Source organism: Echiichthys vipera, assembly GCF_963691815.1.
Source record: "Echiichthys vipera genome assembly, chromosome: X".
NCBI lineage: Eukaryota > Metazoa > Chordata > Actinopteri > Perciformes > Trachinidae > Echiichthys > Echiichthys vipera.
In genome coordinates, this window is record NC_139825.1 from 5,015,499 (window position 1) to 5,031,270 (window position 15,772).

The 15,772-nt window shown below is 41.4% G+C and overlaps 1 protein-coding gene across 1 annotated transcript in view; it reads left to right on the forward strand.

Moving 5' to 3' along the window:
• The window catches only part of sypl2a (synaptophysin-like 2a), a 56,690-nt gene that overhangs the window by 29,011 nt on the left and 11,907 nt on the right, over nt 1-15,772 (forward strand). The window contains exon 3 of the mRNA XM_083939460.1: nt 14,793-14,914. Within this exon, the coding sequence (XP_083795586.1) occupies nt 14,793-14,914 (122 nt within the window). The remainder of the gene's footprint in view (nt 1-14,792; nt 14,915-15,772) is intronic.

The window sequence follows — 15,772 nt, forward strand, 5'->3', positions numbered from 1 at the left end:
CAATAAGAGCTTTGTAGGTAAGGAGAAGGATTTGAAATTCTATTCTAGATTTTATAGGTAGCCAGTGCAAAGAAGCTAATACAGGAGAAATATTTTCTCTTCAATTTGTTTTAGTTAGTACTTGAGCTGCAGCATTTTGGACCAACTGGAGACTCTTCACAGACTTATTGGAGCAGCCTGATGATAAGGAGTTGCAGTAATCCAGCCTAGAAGTAACAAATGCATGGACTAGTTTTTCTGCATCTTTTTGAGGCACAATGTTCCTAATTTTCGCAATATTACGCAGGTGAAAATATGCAGTCCTTGTCGTAAATTTTATGTGAGAATCGAAGGACATATCCTGATCAAAAATAACACCCAGATTCCTTACTGTGGTGCTGGAGGACAACACAACATCATACACAGTAACAATGTCTTCAGCTATTGAGTTTCGGAGGCCTTTGGGGCCAAGTACAATGACTTCAGTTTTATCTGAGTTTAACATCAGAAAATTGCAGGTCATCCAGTTTTTTATTTCCTTAATGCACATTTGAAGTTTATCTAACTGATGGGTTTGATCGACAAATATAATTGTGTATCATCAGCATAACAATGAAAGTTTATGGAGTGCTTCCTTATAATATTTCCTAAGGGAAGCATATATAAGGTGAATAGAATCGGTCCAAGGACAGAACCCTGTGGGGCTCCGTGACTGACTTTAGTTTGCATGAAGGATTTGTCATTAACATGTACAAACTGAGATCTATTTGATAAATATGACTTAAACCAGCTCAGTGCGGTTCCTTTAATGCCAATTAGATGCTCCAGTCTCTGTAGCAGCATGTGATGGTCAATAGTGTCGAAGGCAGCACTAAGATCTAGTAAGACAAGTACAGAGACAAGTCCTTTGTCTGAAGCTATTAGAAGGCCGTTAGTAATTTTTACCAGTGCTGTCTCAGTGTTATGATTCATTCTAAATCCTGACTGGAAGTCCTCAAATAACTCATTGAGTATGTACGTAAAAAGTCGCACAGCTGATTGGCGACTAATTTCTCGAGGATCTTAGAGAGAGAAGGAAGGTTAGATATAGGTCTAAAGTTGGCTAGTACCTCAGGATCAAGACTGGGCTTTTTAGGAAGAGGTTTAATTACAGCTACTTTAAAAGACTGTGGTACATAACCTGCTGATAAAGACATGTTAACCATATCTAATACAGAAGTGCTAACTAAAGGTAACACTTCTTTAAGTAACCTAGTTGGAATAGATTCTAGGAGACAAGTAGAGGGCTTTGATGCTGAAATAGTACATGTTGATTTGTTAAGGTCGACTGTAGAAAAGCAGTCCAAGAACAAATCAGGTCGTACAGTTGGTTCCTAGGTCCCTGGGTTTGAAGAAAAGTCTGTGCCAAGCGAGTTGATTTTGTCTCTAATAGTTATAATTTTTTAATTAAAGAAGGTCATGAAGTCGTTACTACTGAGGGTTATAGGAATACATGACTCAATAGAGCTGTGGCTCTCTGTCAGCCTGGCTACAGTGCTGAAAGAAATCTAGGATTGTTCTTATTCTCCTCTATTAAAGATGAGTAATAGGCTGCTCTGGCATTATGGAGGGCCTTCCTATATGTTTTTAGACTTTCATGCCAAGCTAAGCGAGATTCCTCCAATTTAGTAGAGCGCCATTTAATTTCTAATTTTCGCGATACTTGTTTTAATTCACGGGATACCACGGAGCTAACTTCCTCTGTTTCATTATCTTCTTTTTTTAACGGAGCAACAGAGTCAAGGGTTGTCCGTAGTGAGCCTGCAACACTGACAACAAGGTGATCAATTTCAGAGAAACTAACGTTAGTGCAGGAATCTTGGATATTAGGATAAGGCATTAAATTAAATGCAGATGGAATAGATTCCTTAAAAATTTAGTTATAGCACTATCAGATAAACATCTAGTGTAGAAACTTTTGCCTAGAGGTGAGTAGTCCGGTAAAATGAATTCAAAAGTTATAAATAATGGTCTGATAAAATAGTTTTCTGTGGAAAGACTATTAAATCATTGATTTCCACACCATAAGCCAAAACAAGGTCGAGGGTGTGATTAAAACAGTGAGTAGGTTTATGTACACTCGGACTAAAACCAATCGAATCTAATAGAGATAAACGCAGTACTAAGGCTATTATTAACAACGTCCACATGAATATTAAAATCTCCTACAATGATTACTTTATCAGATTTAAGGACTAAATTTGACAGAAACTCTGAGAATTCAGACAGAAATTCAGAGTAGGGACCAGGAGCACGGTACACTATAACAAGTATAATTGGCTGCACAGTTTTCCAGGTTGAATGTGAAAGACAAAGAACAAGACTTTCAAATGAGTTATAATGTAGTTTAGGGTTTATTAATAGGCCTGAGTCATAAATAGCTGCAATGCCTCCTCCTCGGCCACTGCCTCGAGGAATATGAGTATTAATATCACTGGGAGGAGTGGATTCATTTAGGCTAACATATTCTTCAGGACATAGGCCAGGTTTCAGTCAGACAGAGTAAATCAATATGGTTATCTGATATCAGATCATTTACTAATACAGCTTTAGATGACAGAGATCTGATGTTTAAAAGTCCACATTTTATTTTCAGATTTTGTAACATTATCGCAGATTTGGTGTTGAATTTTATCAAGTTTGTATAGCCCCTCTTCTGTTCATTTTTGATCTGGTTAATTTAGATGATCTTTTTGGGCACCGAGTATTTGTATACTATACTGAGCTGGAAAATGCTCCACAGGGAGCGCAGAGAGGTGTGTTAGACTGCCCTTAAACTGTGACTCTGCTTCCTGATCCCAACACTGGGTTGGCATGATTTTAGACCGCTAACAACTGCGTCCAGGTTCTTAGATATGAGAGCAGCACCCTCCAAAGTAGGATGAATACCATCTCTCCTAATAAGACCAGGTTTTCCCCAGAAAGACTGCCAATTATCTACGAAGCCCACATTATTTACCGGGCACCATCCAGACAGCCAGTGACGGAATGATGACATGCAGCTATACATGTCATCGCAAGTCAAGTTGGGCAGGGGACCAGAGAAAATTAAGGAGTCCGACATAGTTTTTGCATATGCACACACCGACTCCACATTAATTTTAGTGAACTCCGATTGATGTAATCGGGTGTCATTACCGCCGACGTGAATAACAATCTTATAATATTTACGTTTATCCTTAGCCAGCAGTTTCAAATAGGACTCAATGTTGCCCGCTCTGGCCCCTGGGAGGCATTTTACTACGGTCCCTGGTGTCGCTAAGTTCACGTTTCTTAGAATGGAGCTGCCAATAACCAATGTTGTTTCCTCAGCAGGTGTGTCACTGAGTGGAGAAAACTAGTTTGAAACGTGAACGGGTGGATGGTTAACCATGGGCTTCGATTTAGAACTATGCCTTCTTCTCACAGTCACCCAGGAGGACCCTGGCTGCTCAGGGATTGCAGGGGGAGGCTAAGCAGAAGCAAACGCTACACTATGTGGCTTTGCACCGGCTAAAGATATAGGTGGCCGGCTAGCTACCGTAGCACAAGACTGAGCTTCCATGGTGCGGAGCCGTGCCTCTAACTCACTGAGCCTCGCCTCCAGCGCTGCAAATACACTACACTTATTACATCTACCATTATCACTAAAGGAGGCAGAGGAGTAGCTAAACATAAGACACTCTGAGCAAGAGAGAGCGGAGGAAGCCATCACCAGCCGAGAAGCTAAGGGCGCACTCACACTGTCGTTCTGTACCGGGCCAAAACCGTTTTTTCAGCTAAAGCCTAGTACCTTTAAGCAGTGTGAGTGCACCCGTTCCGCGCATAACGGCCGACAGAGGTGGGCTTTAGCGGAGCCGTTTGCACATGTACGAGCACGAGCGTGCGCATGTGTACGAGCACGAGCCCTACGGCGGTAGCGTTATGTGCGCCTGGTCGGATATAGTAAATAGAAGGACGGACCATGCGCGGACATGTAACAACAACAAACATGGCGGTGAAAGGTTCACGTTGGTGTGATGCGGAGGTGGAGTGTTTACTGCAGATTTGGTCGGATGAAAATATTTAATAACAGTCGACAAGACGCACAAAACTCTGAGGTCTACGGAAAGATTTGTAAACAAAGCCACACACACACACGATCAATGCGTGTGACGTGTTACGGCGTGATGGCGTATGCACAGCAAGAAGTATTGGCCGAGGCCCTGGCAGTGTGAGTACAAACGGGGCTGGGGCGCGGGGGGAGAGGGAGGGGGGACAAGTACCCTAAAGCCCGGGTCACGGTGCGGGAGGACAGTGTGAGTGCTCCCTAACTTCTAAGTTAAAGTGGCTAACAGCGTGTAACGTTTAATTAGCAAGAAAGCGGCTGAAAGAAGGAGAGCTGTGAGAGCTTGAGTAGAACTAGTTGATGTTTAAATCTTAAGCGGTTACTGACTGACACATTTACTCAAACAAAACTATAAAAACTGATCAGATAGGTAACGTTTGACACCGTCATGAAAAACTAAACATAGAGGCATCCAGGAGGACAGCTAATGTTACTCAGTCTCTTCCTGTTTATCCGTCATTACGGCAACCTCGTTATTGGTTTTGTTTTATGAATGTACTAAAGTAGATTTAGTACATTGACCAAATTCAATTAAAAATAAACAAATAAAAAATAGATTTAATACATTGACTAAATTCATTTCAAAAATAAACAAAAGCAGATTTGGTACAATGACCAAACTAATTCAAAAATAAACAAATAAGAAGCAGATTTAGTAAATTGACCAAACTAATTTAAAAATAAACAAAAGCAGATTTAGTACATTGACCAAACCAATTAAAAAATAAATAAATAAGAAGCAGATTTAGTAAATTGACCAAACTAATTTAAAAATAAACACACAAAAAACAGATTTAGTATATTGACTAAATTAATTCAACAATAAAAAAACAAAAAGCAGATTTAGTACATTGACCAAATTCATTTTTGGTCGTTAAGTTAATAAATAAGACCTGTCTTTCTTGAACAAGTTGTTTTTGTCAATATTATCATCTGATAACATCCAATAAATACTAAGAGCGAGCTAGTACAATAGGCCTTTGATGCTTTTACAAACACATTTTTGAGGGAAGCAAAATAATCTCGATTATCGTTATCAGCAAAATCCCCAAAAATATCGAGATATTGATTTTTGTCAATATCGCACACCCCTAGATCATTTTGTTGTGCCGTTCCCACCTCATCGATCTGAATTATGTTGCACTGATACATTGGCCCAAGGAGTTATCACACACCGAGACTGTTGTGTGTATAATAAATGTAAGAAAAAAAACGCAGATATTTTTGTCTACTTTTCAGGTAGTTGACGCGACACATTTTCCGGCGTACGCTCTCCGCTGGTGGGAGTGGGAGGCGATACAAAGAGCAGAATAGAATACTAATGCCGTCGTGTAAATAAGATAAATAACATAAGGCTGTTTATAGGGATGGGTATGATTAAGATTAAGAGAACGATGCTACTACTTTTACAGATACTGCTAATCGAGTTGATACTTTAACGGTACTAGTTATTGGTTCTTTTTTAGAGATTTCTTTTAAAAAGATAAAATGTAAACAAATTAAGAACAGAATTGACAACTGCTTTAGTTTCTTGTACCTTATAATGTACTAAACAAACTGTACCATAATAAACATTTTTGGAAGCCAAATCAGCTGCACCGTCAGTTTGCATGTTTTCATCATTTCAGACAGAATTCAGCTAGACAACGGTTATTACTCCCGAGTTTTTATAATTTAATTGACATACCTGAGATGAATAGAGGAACGGGAGTGTTGCGAGCTAGGCTGCCCGCCCCCCTAATATAATGGTAGGGGAAATTCTAATATTGGTGAAGCCCAGGCCCCACTTGAATTTTTGAGGAGCAAGCAAACCGCAATAACAATTGTAGTTAAATGCTCATGTTTACGTGTTCAGTTGTACTGAAAAAGTTCTAACATCTCTCTTGAAATCCAGAGTCAATACATAACTAGATCCACTGATTTGCCAGTTATATTCCCAGTGCTATGGACACATCTTGATTTCCCTCCTTGTGCCAACAGTTGTTAGTGTCAGACTGCGAATCTTGTGACTGGATAGGGGCTAATATTGTCGATGTTGAAACGTAGCCATCCGTTTGGTGGCTCTGCTTTTTGAGTTTGAGGATTGTTTTTCCTTTAAGATAGTCACGAAGCCTTCAGATCTGATTTTCACTGCAAGACATTGTTGTTCTGAGTTTTAACTAAGCTTTTTTCTTCAGGCAGTTCAGCAAGTTAAATTAGTTGTTGTTAGTCTGCTTAAGTCTCAAGGCTGAATTAGACAGGATTCTTCCAGGGTGAGGCATTCTTTGTGTCTCTTAGTGCTGTCTCCCTTCTTTGTCTTCTGTAATGTTCTTGGAAGATATTTATTATTGACATTACTGAATGTCAAATTGTATGCCACGGCCTGTAAATATGGACATTTCACAGTGTCATATGGAGGGTGGTCAGAGAGGTGATGGTCTGGCTATTTTTGTAATCACGATCAGCTGAGTCAATATTGCCGTGTGTTCATGTGAATATGTGCAATGCACAAATAGTGGTTGTTGTACAAAATGTTCAATCAGTCTGTGGGAAGCCGGGTGGGGCACTGGAACTCTGGACTGGGAACCCCCTACCCTGTCTGTAGGGTTTATTTGGGGTACTGTCAGATTAGCCTGGGTGGGTCAAACAGGGCTAAGATGAAAGCTGAGAAATGTTTTTGAGCTCCAGAGACACCTGAAAGATGAAACCCATTCCTGAAAATCCTCAGCTTGCTGCACTCAAGTTCTCTCTGTGTGTTTCTGTTGTTTATCTGGCTGTCTGTCAGTAGCTCCACTACTGCATTCTGCAGGCTGTTTGCCTCAGTACCTGGCCCTGTTTCTGGCCCATTTTATACACGTTTTGTAGCTGAGAAGGATCCTGATGATTTGGGAATGTACTTTGGTAGATGTGGGCGTAAGCGGACAAAGGACATTATTCTTGAGAGAAGATACGGAATCAAGAATCACATGCCCTAATCAGAAGCTTTTCATTGGAGGAAGGCTGTCCCGGGAAAGAGAGGAGGTGTGGAGGGGGGTGCCCTCAGCACACATCTTCCAAGGTACTGACTTGACAAGACAGTTATTGCAACACCACCACTTGGTTATTAGAAAGGAGACCTTTTCTTGTGACCATATTGGTGATAGAAATGCCATTTTGAGATAACCTGCATCAGCCAAAGCCTGCACTCACAGGGCCACTGAACAAATAAATGTGTGCAGACACATCTGCAGACAGGATAGGGCCACATATTTCACTAAAGAGCAGCAGATCATTAAAATGAACTCCTATGAGCAGCTCAAGAGTATAATAACAGCAAGGGGGCAACACAGTTGCCACAGGGGCGGCTGTGGCTTAGTGGTAGAGTGGGTCGTCCTCCATTCGAGAGATTGTTATTGATTATTAGATAGACTGAAGAACCTGGTCGGCCTCTCTGGTACTGTTCTTAACTGGTTCATTTCTTACCTCACAGATCGACACTTCTTTGTAAGTATGGATACACAGAAACCCACAAAATAAAGTGTGGTGTTCCCCAAGGGTCAATTTTAGGTCCAACTCTTTTTAATCTTTACATGCTTCCCCTTGGGGACGTCATCAGGAGGCACGGCATCAGCTTTCATGGTTATGCTGACGATACGCAACTGTATATCGCCGTGTCTCCTGATGACACAGGACCTATTGATGTCCTTTTTAACTGCATTTTAGATATCAAGACATAGATGGCAGGAAATTTCCTACAGCTCAACCAGGACAAAACAGAGATTTTACTCATTGGTCCTGAGGGCCAGAAAAAGAAACTTTTACCAAAGTTACAGAAATTTAAACTATCACAATCTGTAAAAAATCTGGGTGTGATTTTTGACTGAGCTCAGTTTTATTCCACACATCAAAAATATAACAAAAATAGGTTTTTACCATCTTAAGAACATAGCCAGAGTCCGCCTGTTTCTCTCTCAGGCCAGCACGGAGGTGCTGATGCATGCTTTTATCTCTTGTCGTATAGACTACTGTAATGCCCTGCTCTCTGGCCTTCTCAAAAAGAGAATTTCGAATCTACAATTATTACAAAACTCAGCTGCACGAATGCTGACAAGGGCCAGAAGGCGGGAGCACATAACACCATGTTTATGTGAATGTGTGAATGAACGTATATATATTTGTGTGTGTCTCCGTGCATGACTGTGGGAGGGTTGGGTTCTTTTAACTTTCTTCTCCTGATTTTATTTGATGTTTCTCTTTTTCTGTACATCTCTGTAAGGCACTTTGCGATACTTTTCTGTATGAAAAGCGCCATATAAATAAAGGTTGATTTGATTTGATTTGATTGGTAGTTCGATCCCTAGCTCCCCCGGTCCACATGTCGAAGTGTCCTTGGGCAAGACACTTAACCCCGAATTGCTCCCCGTGCTGCGCATGGGTGTGTAAAAGTGGTGTGAATGATTAGATTAGATGGTTTGTAGATGTCCACTGCCATCAGTGTGAATGTCTGTGTGAATGGGTGAATGTGGCAAGTAGTGTGAAAGCGCCTTGAGTAGTCAGAAGACTAGAAATGCGCTATATAAGTACAAGTCCATTACCATAATAAGGCTAGGGAGGCGTGCTGACAAAAAAATAGCTGATCATGTAAATTTGTATGTGAAAAGATTCTGCATATTGTCTAAAAATAACTATGCCAAATGCAGAATTGATTGCTATTAATCCCAATAGAGTGATGATGATTTTAAAAAAACGGCTTTATTTTATATTTCAGGGAATGCAAAGGTGTAATACACCACACCGGCCGTAATTCCATAACCTTTAGTCAATAAGTTTTCCATGTGTGACATAAGAATAATTAAAAAAAACTTTTGATAATTTCACGATTCTGGACCCTGAAAGTCACAACAAATGGTAATAGTCGTCTGGTTTGATGGATACACCACCTAAATATGTCAACTTTTGATAATTTCACTTTTCAGGACCCTGAAAGTCCCAACAAATGGTAATATTCGTCTTGTTTGATGGATACACTACCTCAATATGTCAACTTTTTATAATTTCACGTTTCCGTACCCTGAAAGTCACAACAAATGTTAATATTCATCTTGTTTGATGGATACACCACCTTAATATGTCAACTTTTGATAATTTCACGTCACAGGACCCTGAAAGTTACAACAAATGGTCATATTCGGCTTGTTTGATGGATACACCACCTAAATATGTAAACCTTTGATAATTTCACGTTTCAGGACCCTGAAAGTCACAACAAATGGTAATATTCGCTTGTTTGATGGATACACCACCTAAATCTGTCGACGTATGTGACCAGACATATAATATAACATATAAGACATATAAAAGACCAGGGGGCGAAGGTTAGCACCGCAGACGAGGCAGGTGGTGAGTTTAGCATACCCGCCATTGCTAACTTCTGGGGAGTTCACCGTACAGCCCTCTCCGCTGAGTTCAAAGCCCTCTCCGTCGATCTTAAAGCCTCCATTTCAACGCTGGAAGCAAAGCCAGACCACTTCCATGCCGCAGTTTCTGACCACTCTCAGAAGATAGGCTCCCTTGAGGTAAATGCAAATTTACAAGATAAGCATTTGTCAACACTGGAGGCCTCCTGTGAGAGCAACGCTAAGCTGCTGGCTAAAGTCAGCGACCTGGAGACCAGGAGCCGGCAGAATAATACCAGCAATGTCGTCTACCTGAAGTAGTGGAGGGGCCATGGCCGACAGCCTTCTTTGCAGAGCTGGTCATGGAGGTTTTCCGCAAGGGCTTCCTGGAATCACCACCAGAATGTGACAGGGCTCATCGCACACTGCCTAGTGTGCGATGAGAGTACGGCAAGTCATTATCAGGCTGTACAGGTACCAGGTGAATGAGAAAATCATACGCAAAGCCTGGACAAGCAGAGGCAAGCTACAGTACAGGGGCTTTCCCATCTCCATCTACAAGGATTACGTGCCGAAGTTGGACTCAAAAATACCAAGAGGTGATGTCTGAGCTTTCCAACCTGGGCTTCAAACCTGCGCTGCTATACCCTGCCAGGCTGGTTATCGTGATGAAGGACGGAGGGAAGAAGAGGCTCTCTAAGGGCGCACTCACACTGTCCTTCTGTCCCTGGCCAAAACCGTTTTTTCAGCAAAAGTCTAGTACCTTTAAGCAGTGTGAGTGCACCCGTTCCGCGCATTACTGCGGACAGCAAGCCGTCCACGGCCCGCTTGAAAGAGGTGGGCTTTAGCAGAGCCGTTTGCACATGAACGAGCACGAGCGTGCGCACGTGTACGAGCACGAGCACGAGCCCTACGGCGGTAGCGTTATGTGCGCCTGGTCGGACATAGTAAATAGAAGGACGGACCATGCGCGGACATGTAACAACCACAAACATGGCGGTGAAAGGTTCACGTTGGTGTGATGCGGAGGTGGAGTGTTTACTGCAGATTTGGTCGGATGAAAATATTTAATAACAGTCGACAAGACGCACAAAAACTCTGAGGTCTACGGAAAGATTTGTAAACAAAGCCACACACACGCGGTCAATGCGTGTGACGTGTTACGGCGCGATGGCGTATGGACAGCAAGAAGTATTGGCCGAGGCCCAGGCAGTGCGAGTACAAACGGGGCTGGGGCGCGGGGGGAGAGGGAGGGGGGACAAGTACCCTAAAGCCCGGGACGCGGTGCGGAAGGACAGTGTGAGTGCGCCCTGAGTCTCTGAGGCTAAAGGCTTCATAACATGAGTGAAACATAACAGCGCGGGAGAGTCCTGATGACCACGGAAGGCTGTTGATCTCACCGCGCACGAGCCACTTTCACTCTATCTGGCAAACCGTGAGTTGATGTGATTCCAACTCTATAGCTGTGCTTTAGCCAGCCCCAGGCCGGAGTTTATTTTTGGACCACAGCATTAGTGGTTACAGGCCTGACAAGCTGCTGATATTCTGACTGTTAAGAGGTTTGAACAGAAACCGCTAAATGGACATTTTAACGCACTGCATTCATGTTGACTCGAGATTTGGTGTTTTCTGATATTTTTGAATTCCTGTTTTTTCATGTTTTTTCTTGTCTGATTACACTATTATGTAAATTCAGATTATCTTTAATAGGCCCTTGTGCCAAGAACTGGGAGCTTGTCTACATGCGGAGTTTATTACATATTTTTTTCTCAGCTTTATGTCATTTCATTTTAAATTTTTATCACCCACCACCACAGGCTTATCTGAAGTGGTCTTGCTTACTGTTGCTCACTCATTTTGCTGAAGCCTGACACTTGTCATGCACTGATCCACGGTGCAGTGGTGGCCTACATTAATATAGCCTATGCGCTCTGATCCTAATGCATCCTGGTACCCTCTGCTGGATGATTTACTTAACATGCTTTTTACTGTCTATTTTATGTGTTAATTTATTCATTTAATTTTTGTCTTTTCTTATGCTGACTTAAAAGGTCAAACAATGTTAGTTAAGAGACGAACCCCGGAAGCTCAGTTTAGCTGTTAGTTGGTGTTTTTTCTATGGGAGTAGCCCTCAGATTGGTCACATGTTATTGTTTTGTTCCTTTTTTTAATGTTGTTTTGTGTGTGTTTGGGTAAAAAAACATTCTCCATACTCTCTTCCTCCACTTCAGGTCACACAGTGTCATTTTAATTAATTAGTTAATTCTAATTCATGTTTCTATGGCTAATTCTGTAAAGACAAGGTCCTGGAGTCTAATTTACTCAAACGCTAAGGGCATGGAAAATGTTTTAATGTGAAAAAATTGTCTTAATGGCTTATTTGATTACAGAATTTGCATAAAAGACTTGGGTTTGATTTTACACCGGAATTTCACTTATTTCACTTTAAGGTGGATGGGATGTTTCTGCAGGAAACACATCTCAAATCAGCTGACACCACACTTATAAAAAGGGCGTGGATGAGACGCTTATCCCATTCATAATTTACAGATAGCATCAGAGGGGCAGCTATCATCATTCATAAAAGGGTCCTGTTTGAGCCGACAAATGTAATCCTAGATACTGGAGGTTGAGAAACCCCCATGGTAAAGCTTTCTCCTTTTTTTCCCATGTACACCACACATTCTCCCGAATTGATTTCGTCTTACTCGATAACAACCTCCTAGACCGTGTGAATGCATGTGAAAAGCACCCGATAATCACTTCTGACCACGCTCCTACCACAGTTGAAAATAGTTGTCCACGGGATACAATTCCACGTTCACGTAGAGGTTAAGCTCACACTTATTGTCGGATAGTAAGTTTAAAGATTTTGTTACGACTCAAATCCGCTTAACATAGAGTATAGAGAGAGCTCAACATATGACACAAACGACTGTCATTTATAATAAGATTGCTCTTCTGAGCCCAGCCCTCACTGCCTCACCTAAAAATGCATGGTTAAGGATTTGGGGGTAGACATTACTGAGGTCCAGTGGAGGGACGTTTTAACACTGGTGCACTCATTCTCGATTTGTGCCAGGCACGGCCTATTACAGTGGAAGGTGCTTCATAGAGCCCATTTCACCAACGCTAAACTGGCTAAGATATACCCTAGTCACAGTGACGCTTGTAACCGCTGTACACAGTCCTCAGCCGACCACACACATATGTTCTGGACATGCCCGAAGCTTGCTGAATTTTGGTCCGATATATTTCAAATCCTCAAACAGGCTCTTAACTCAAATTTGGAAACAAACTCTCTGACTGCTCTTTTTGGGCTCCCTCTGTCTAAAAATCTGCCCATTACTACACAATGTGTCATGGCCTTTACCACCCTGCTCACCAGACGTAACATTCTCCTTAAATGGAAGCATGTTTCTCCACCGACTCCCAACAGTTGGATACATGTAAACTAAATTCATGGGCCACATGACAACTGTGGCTGAAACGGATGCATACTCCCCGTATTTTAACCTAAGCTTGTTTTGTTGATACATTGATACTCCTGACTGCAGTTTGTGCCCCACCACATGATTTTCTGGCGACCCTGGAGTGGCTTCACAGTTTTTCTGCACAGTCAGTTCATGTAGAGCGTTAGAGGAAATGTTCTGGGTTACTCTTTCTCTGTTTTCCATTCATTCGGCTGGTGTCTGCTCTCTGTCATCATAGTTGAAGATATCCGCTTGTTTTTCTCCCTTGTAGAAGAAGGTTTTTGCTGGCATTCATTCTTCTGCAATATGAAAACAAGCCCCAGTGATTCGGCCAGACTTTAGTGTTGACTTCCCAACTGCCTTATAAGTATGTGCCACAGCAGTATACTTGTCATTCACCTGACATACACAGGAAAAAGAAAATTATTTGATCAGGTCAAATACAGTTTTTCTTAGAGATGGGAATTGATTACAATAGGATTTAATTGATCCCAATGCTGGTATTGATTCTGCATATTGGTCCGATTCTTTATCGATTCCCTTATTGATTCCTGATCAATTTTCTTTGTGGAAAAACAGTAGGGTAACACCAGTTTTCAGCATTAAAGCAACTGTTTTATTATCATTGAGTCTGAACACTGTGTAGATGAAAAGAGAACATTTGTACAGCTTTCTTTTTTATTTGGGTTCTCATGTTTTTCAAAAAATTAGCCAAGCCCATCTATGTGGTGCTAATGTAATAACGCCGTACTTTGGACAGTTCTTCTCCACCATGACTCCACCTTGTTGCAAGTTTCCAGCAGCTTAGACGAATGAGTTTGATGTCATTTTTTGGTCAGAAAAACAGCCAGCACTGCTAAAAGGAATTGATGAACTCAGAGGCATACGATTCCAATTCCAGTGTGTTACCGGTTCCAGTTCTCAATTTCCTTTCCTAGTTTTTATGCAGTTAAAGTTGTAATACATTGCTCCAAAAATAATAAAGGTACATTAGAGGAAATTAATCACAAACAATCAACGACTGGTATGTCAAGTCTGCTTTCTCTATACACCACATTTCAAATGCAACGCAATGTGCTTTACAAAAAAATGATAATAAACTAAATGCAAGTGCAAAAACGGTCAGCTCTCTGAGCAGCAGGAAGGGAGTTTCCGGTTTGGAAAAAGGATATGACAACTGCAGGGAGGAGAGTAATAGTGAAATGGGGAAATTTGTTCAGAATGTAAAGGGAAAGAGGTATCATTGTATCGATTTCACATTGAGTTAATTGTAGAAGCTTACCTGTGATCCTAAAAGGTAGTTTGAAAGTTTCTCAATATAAACAATGGCTGGTGGATTAAATTGGCTTTAATTTGGCCATGACATATAAGTCATATTCACATTACTATAGATATTATTATAGTTACTGGAAGTGTGTCTATCTCTGTCTTTGTGTCTGTCTTTGTCTCTCTCTGTCCATCTGTCTGTCTTTTCTCTCTCTCCTTTTCTTCCTCCCCAACCTGTGCAGACAGATTTCCGTCCTCCACAGAGCTGGGTCTGTCCGACGTTCCTGCCTGTAAAAGGGAAGGTTTTCGTTGCCACCGTACTCTACGGGGGAATTGTTGGGTCTATGTGTATCATAAATAAGTCATAGAGTTTGGTCTATACCTATTCTGTAAAGTGTCCTGAGATAACTTTTGTTATGATTTGGCACTATAAATAGAATTGAATTGAATTCAAATTAAATTAATTAATTTAATATAGATGGAAACTGAATCAGGTTTGATTTCCTTTAAACCCAAAAGCCTGATAGCTGGAGACCCACAAACTCACCTCTCTTTTAAAACCTCTTACCCTCGCATATTTCTCTGCCTCGACAGGTCTTCACGGTCTTTGCCTTTGCCACCACTGGAGGGTACTCTGGGAAAACCCATTTTACAGTCAAGTGCCCAGGAGCCACAGATGAACAGGATGTTGAACCTGTGTTTGGCTACCCATTCAGGTACTATAGAACACAGTTATAATTAGAGCTTCAGAGATAAATCACTCAGTTGTTATTGTATTCAATTAATCGCCTTCTATTTTGATAATCAATTAATCCGTTTGTATAATTAAAAAGGAAAAAAAGTCTGATTGCAGCTCCTTAAATGTGAATGTCTTCTGGTTTCTTTCTTTCTCTATGACTGTAAACTGAATATCTTTGGGAAACACTGGTCCACATTTTTCACCATTTTCTGAAATTTTACCAAACAATTAATCTTCATCAGTGGATAAAATAATGGGTTGTTGCAACACTCAGTCATGAGTCAAGCCTTGTCCACACCATCAGTACATTTTGAAATGCAGGTCTTCGGATTGGTTTTTAAAAGCACCCAGACAAAAACTTGTAGATCTTTCTTCTCTTTGAGTTGGCAAACACAATTGTGCCATCATCTGGTGAAAAGTATGCTTATTCCACTTGGTCTCTGCATGCTCTGAGGGCGCACTCACACTGTCCATCCGTACCGTGCCTAAGGACCTTTCACAGCTAAAGTCTAGTTCGTTTGACCAGTGTGAGGCATACCGCTCCTCGGCCCGTTTGGGAGAGGTGGGCTTTTGTAAAGCACGTTTGCACATGTACGAGCATGAGCGTGCGCACGTGTACAAGCACGAGGCCTACGGCAGTTCTGACGTCATTTTATGTGCGCCTGTTCGGACATAGAAAAAAGAAGGACGGACCATGCGCAGACATTTAAAACAATGGCGGCGAAAGGTTCACGTTGGTGTGATGCGGAGGTGGAGTGTTTACTGCAGATTTGGTCAGATGAAAATATTCAAAAACAGTTGGACAAGACGTACAAAAACTCTGAGGTCTATGGAA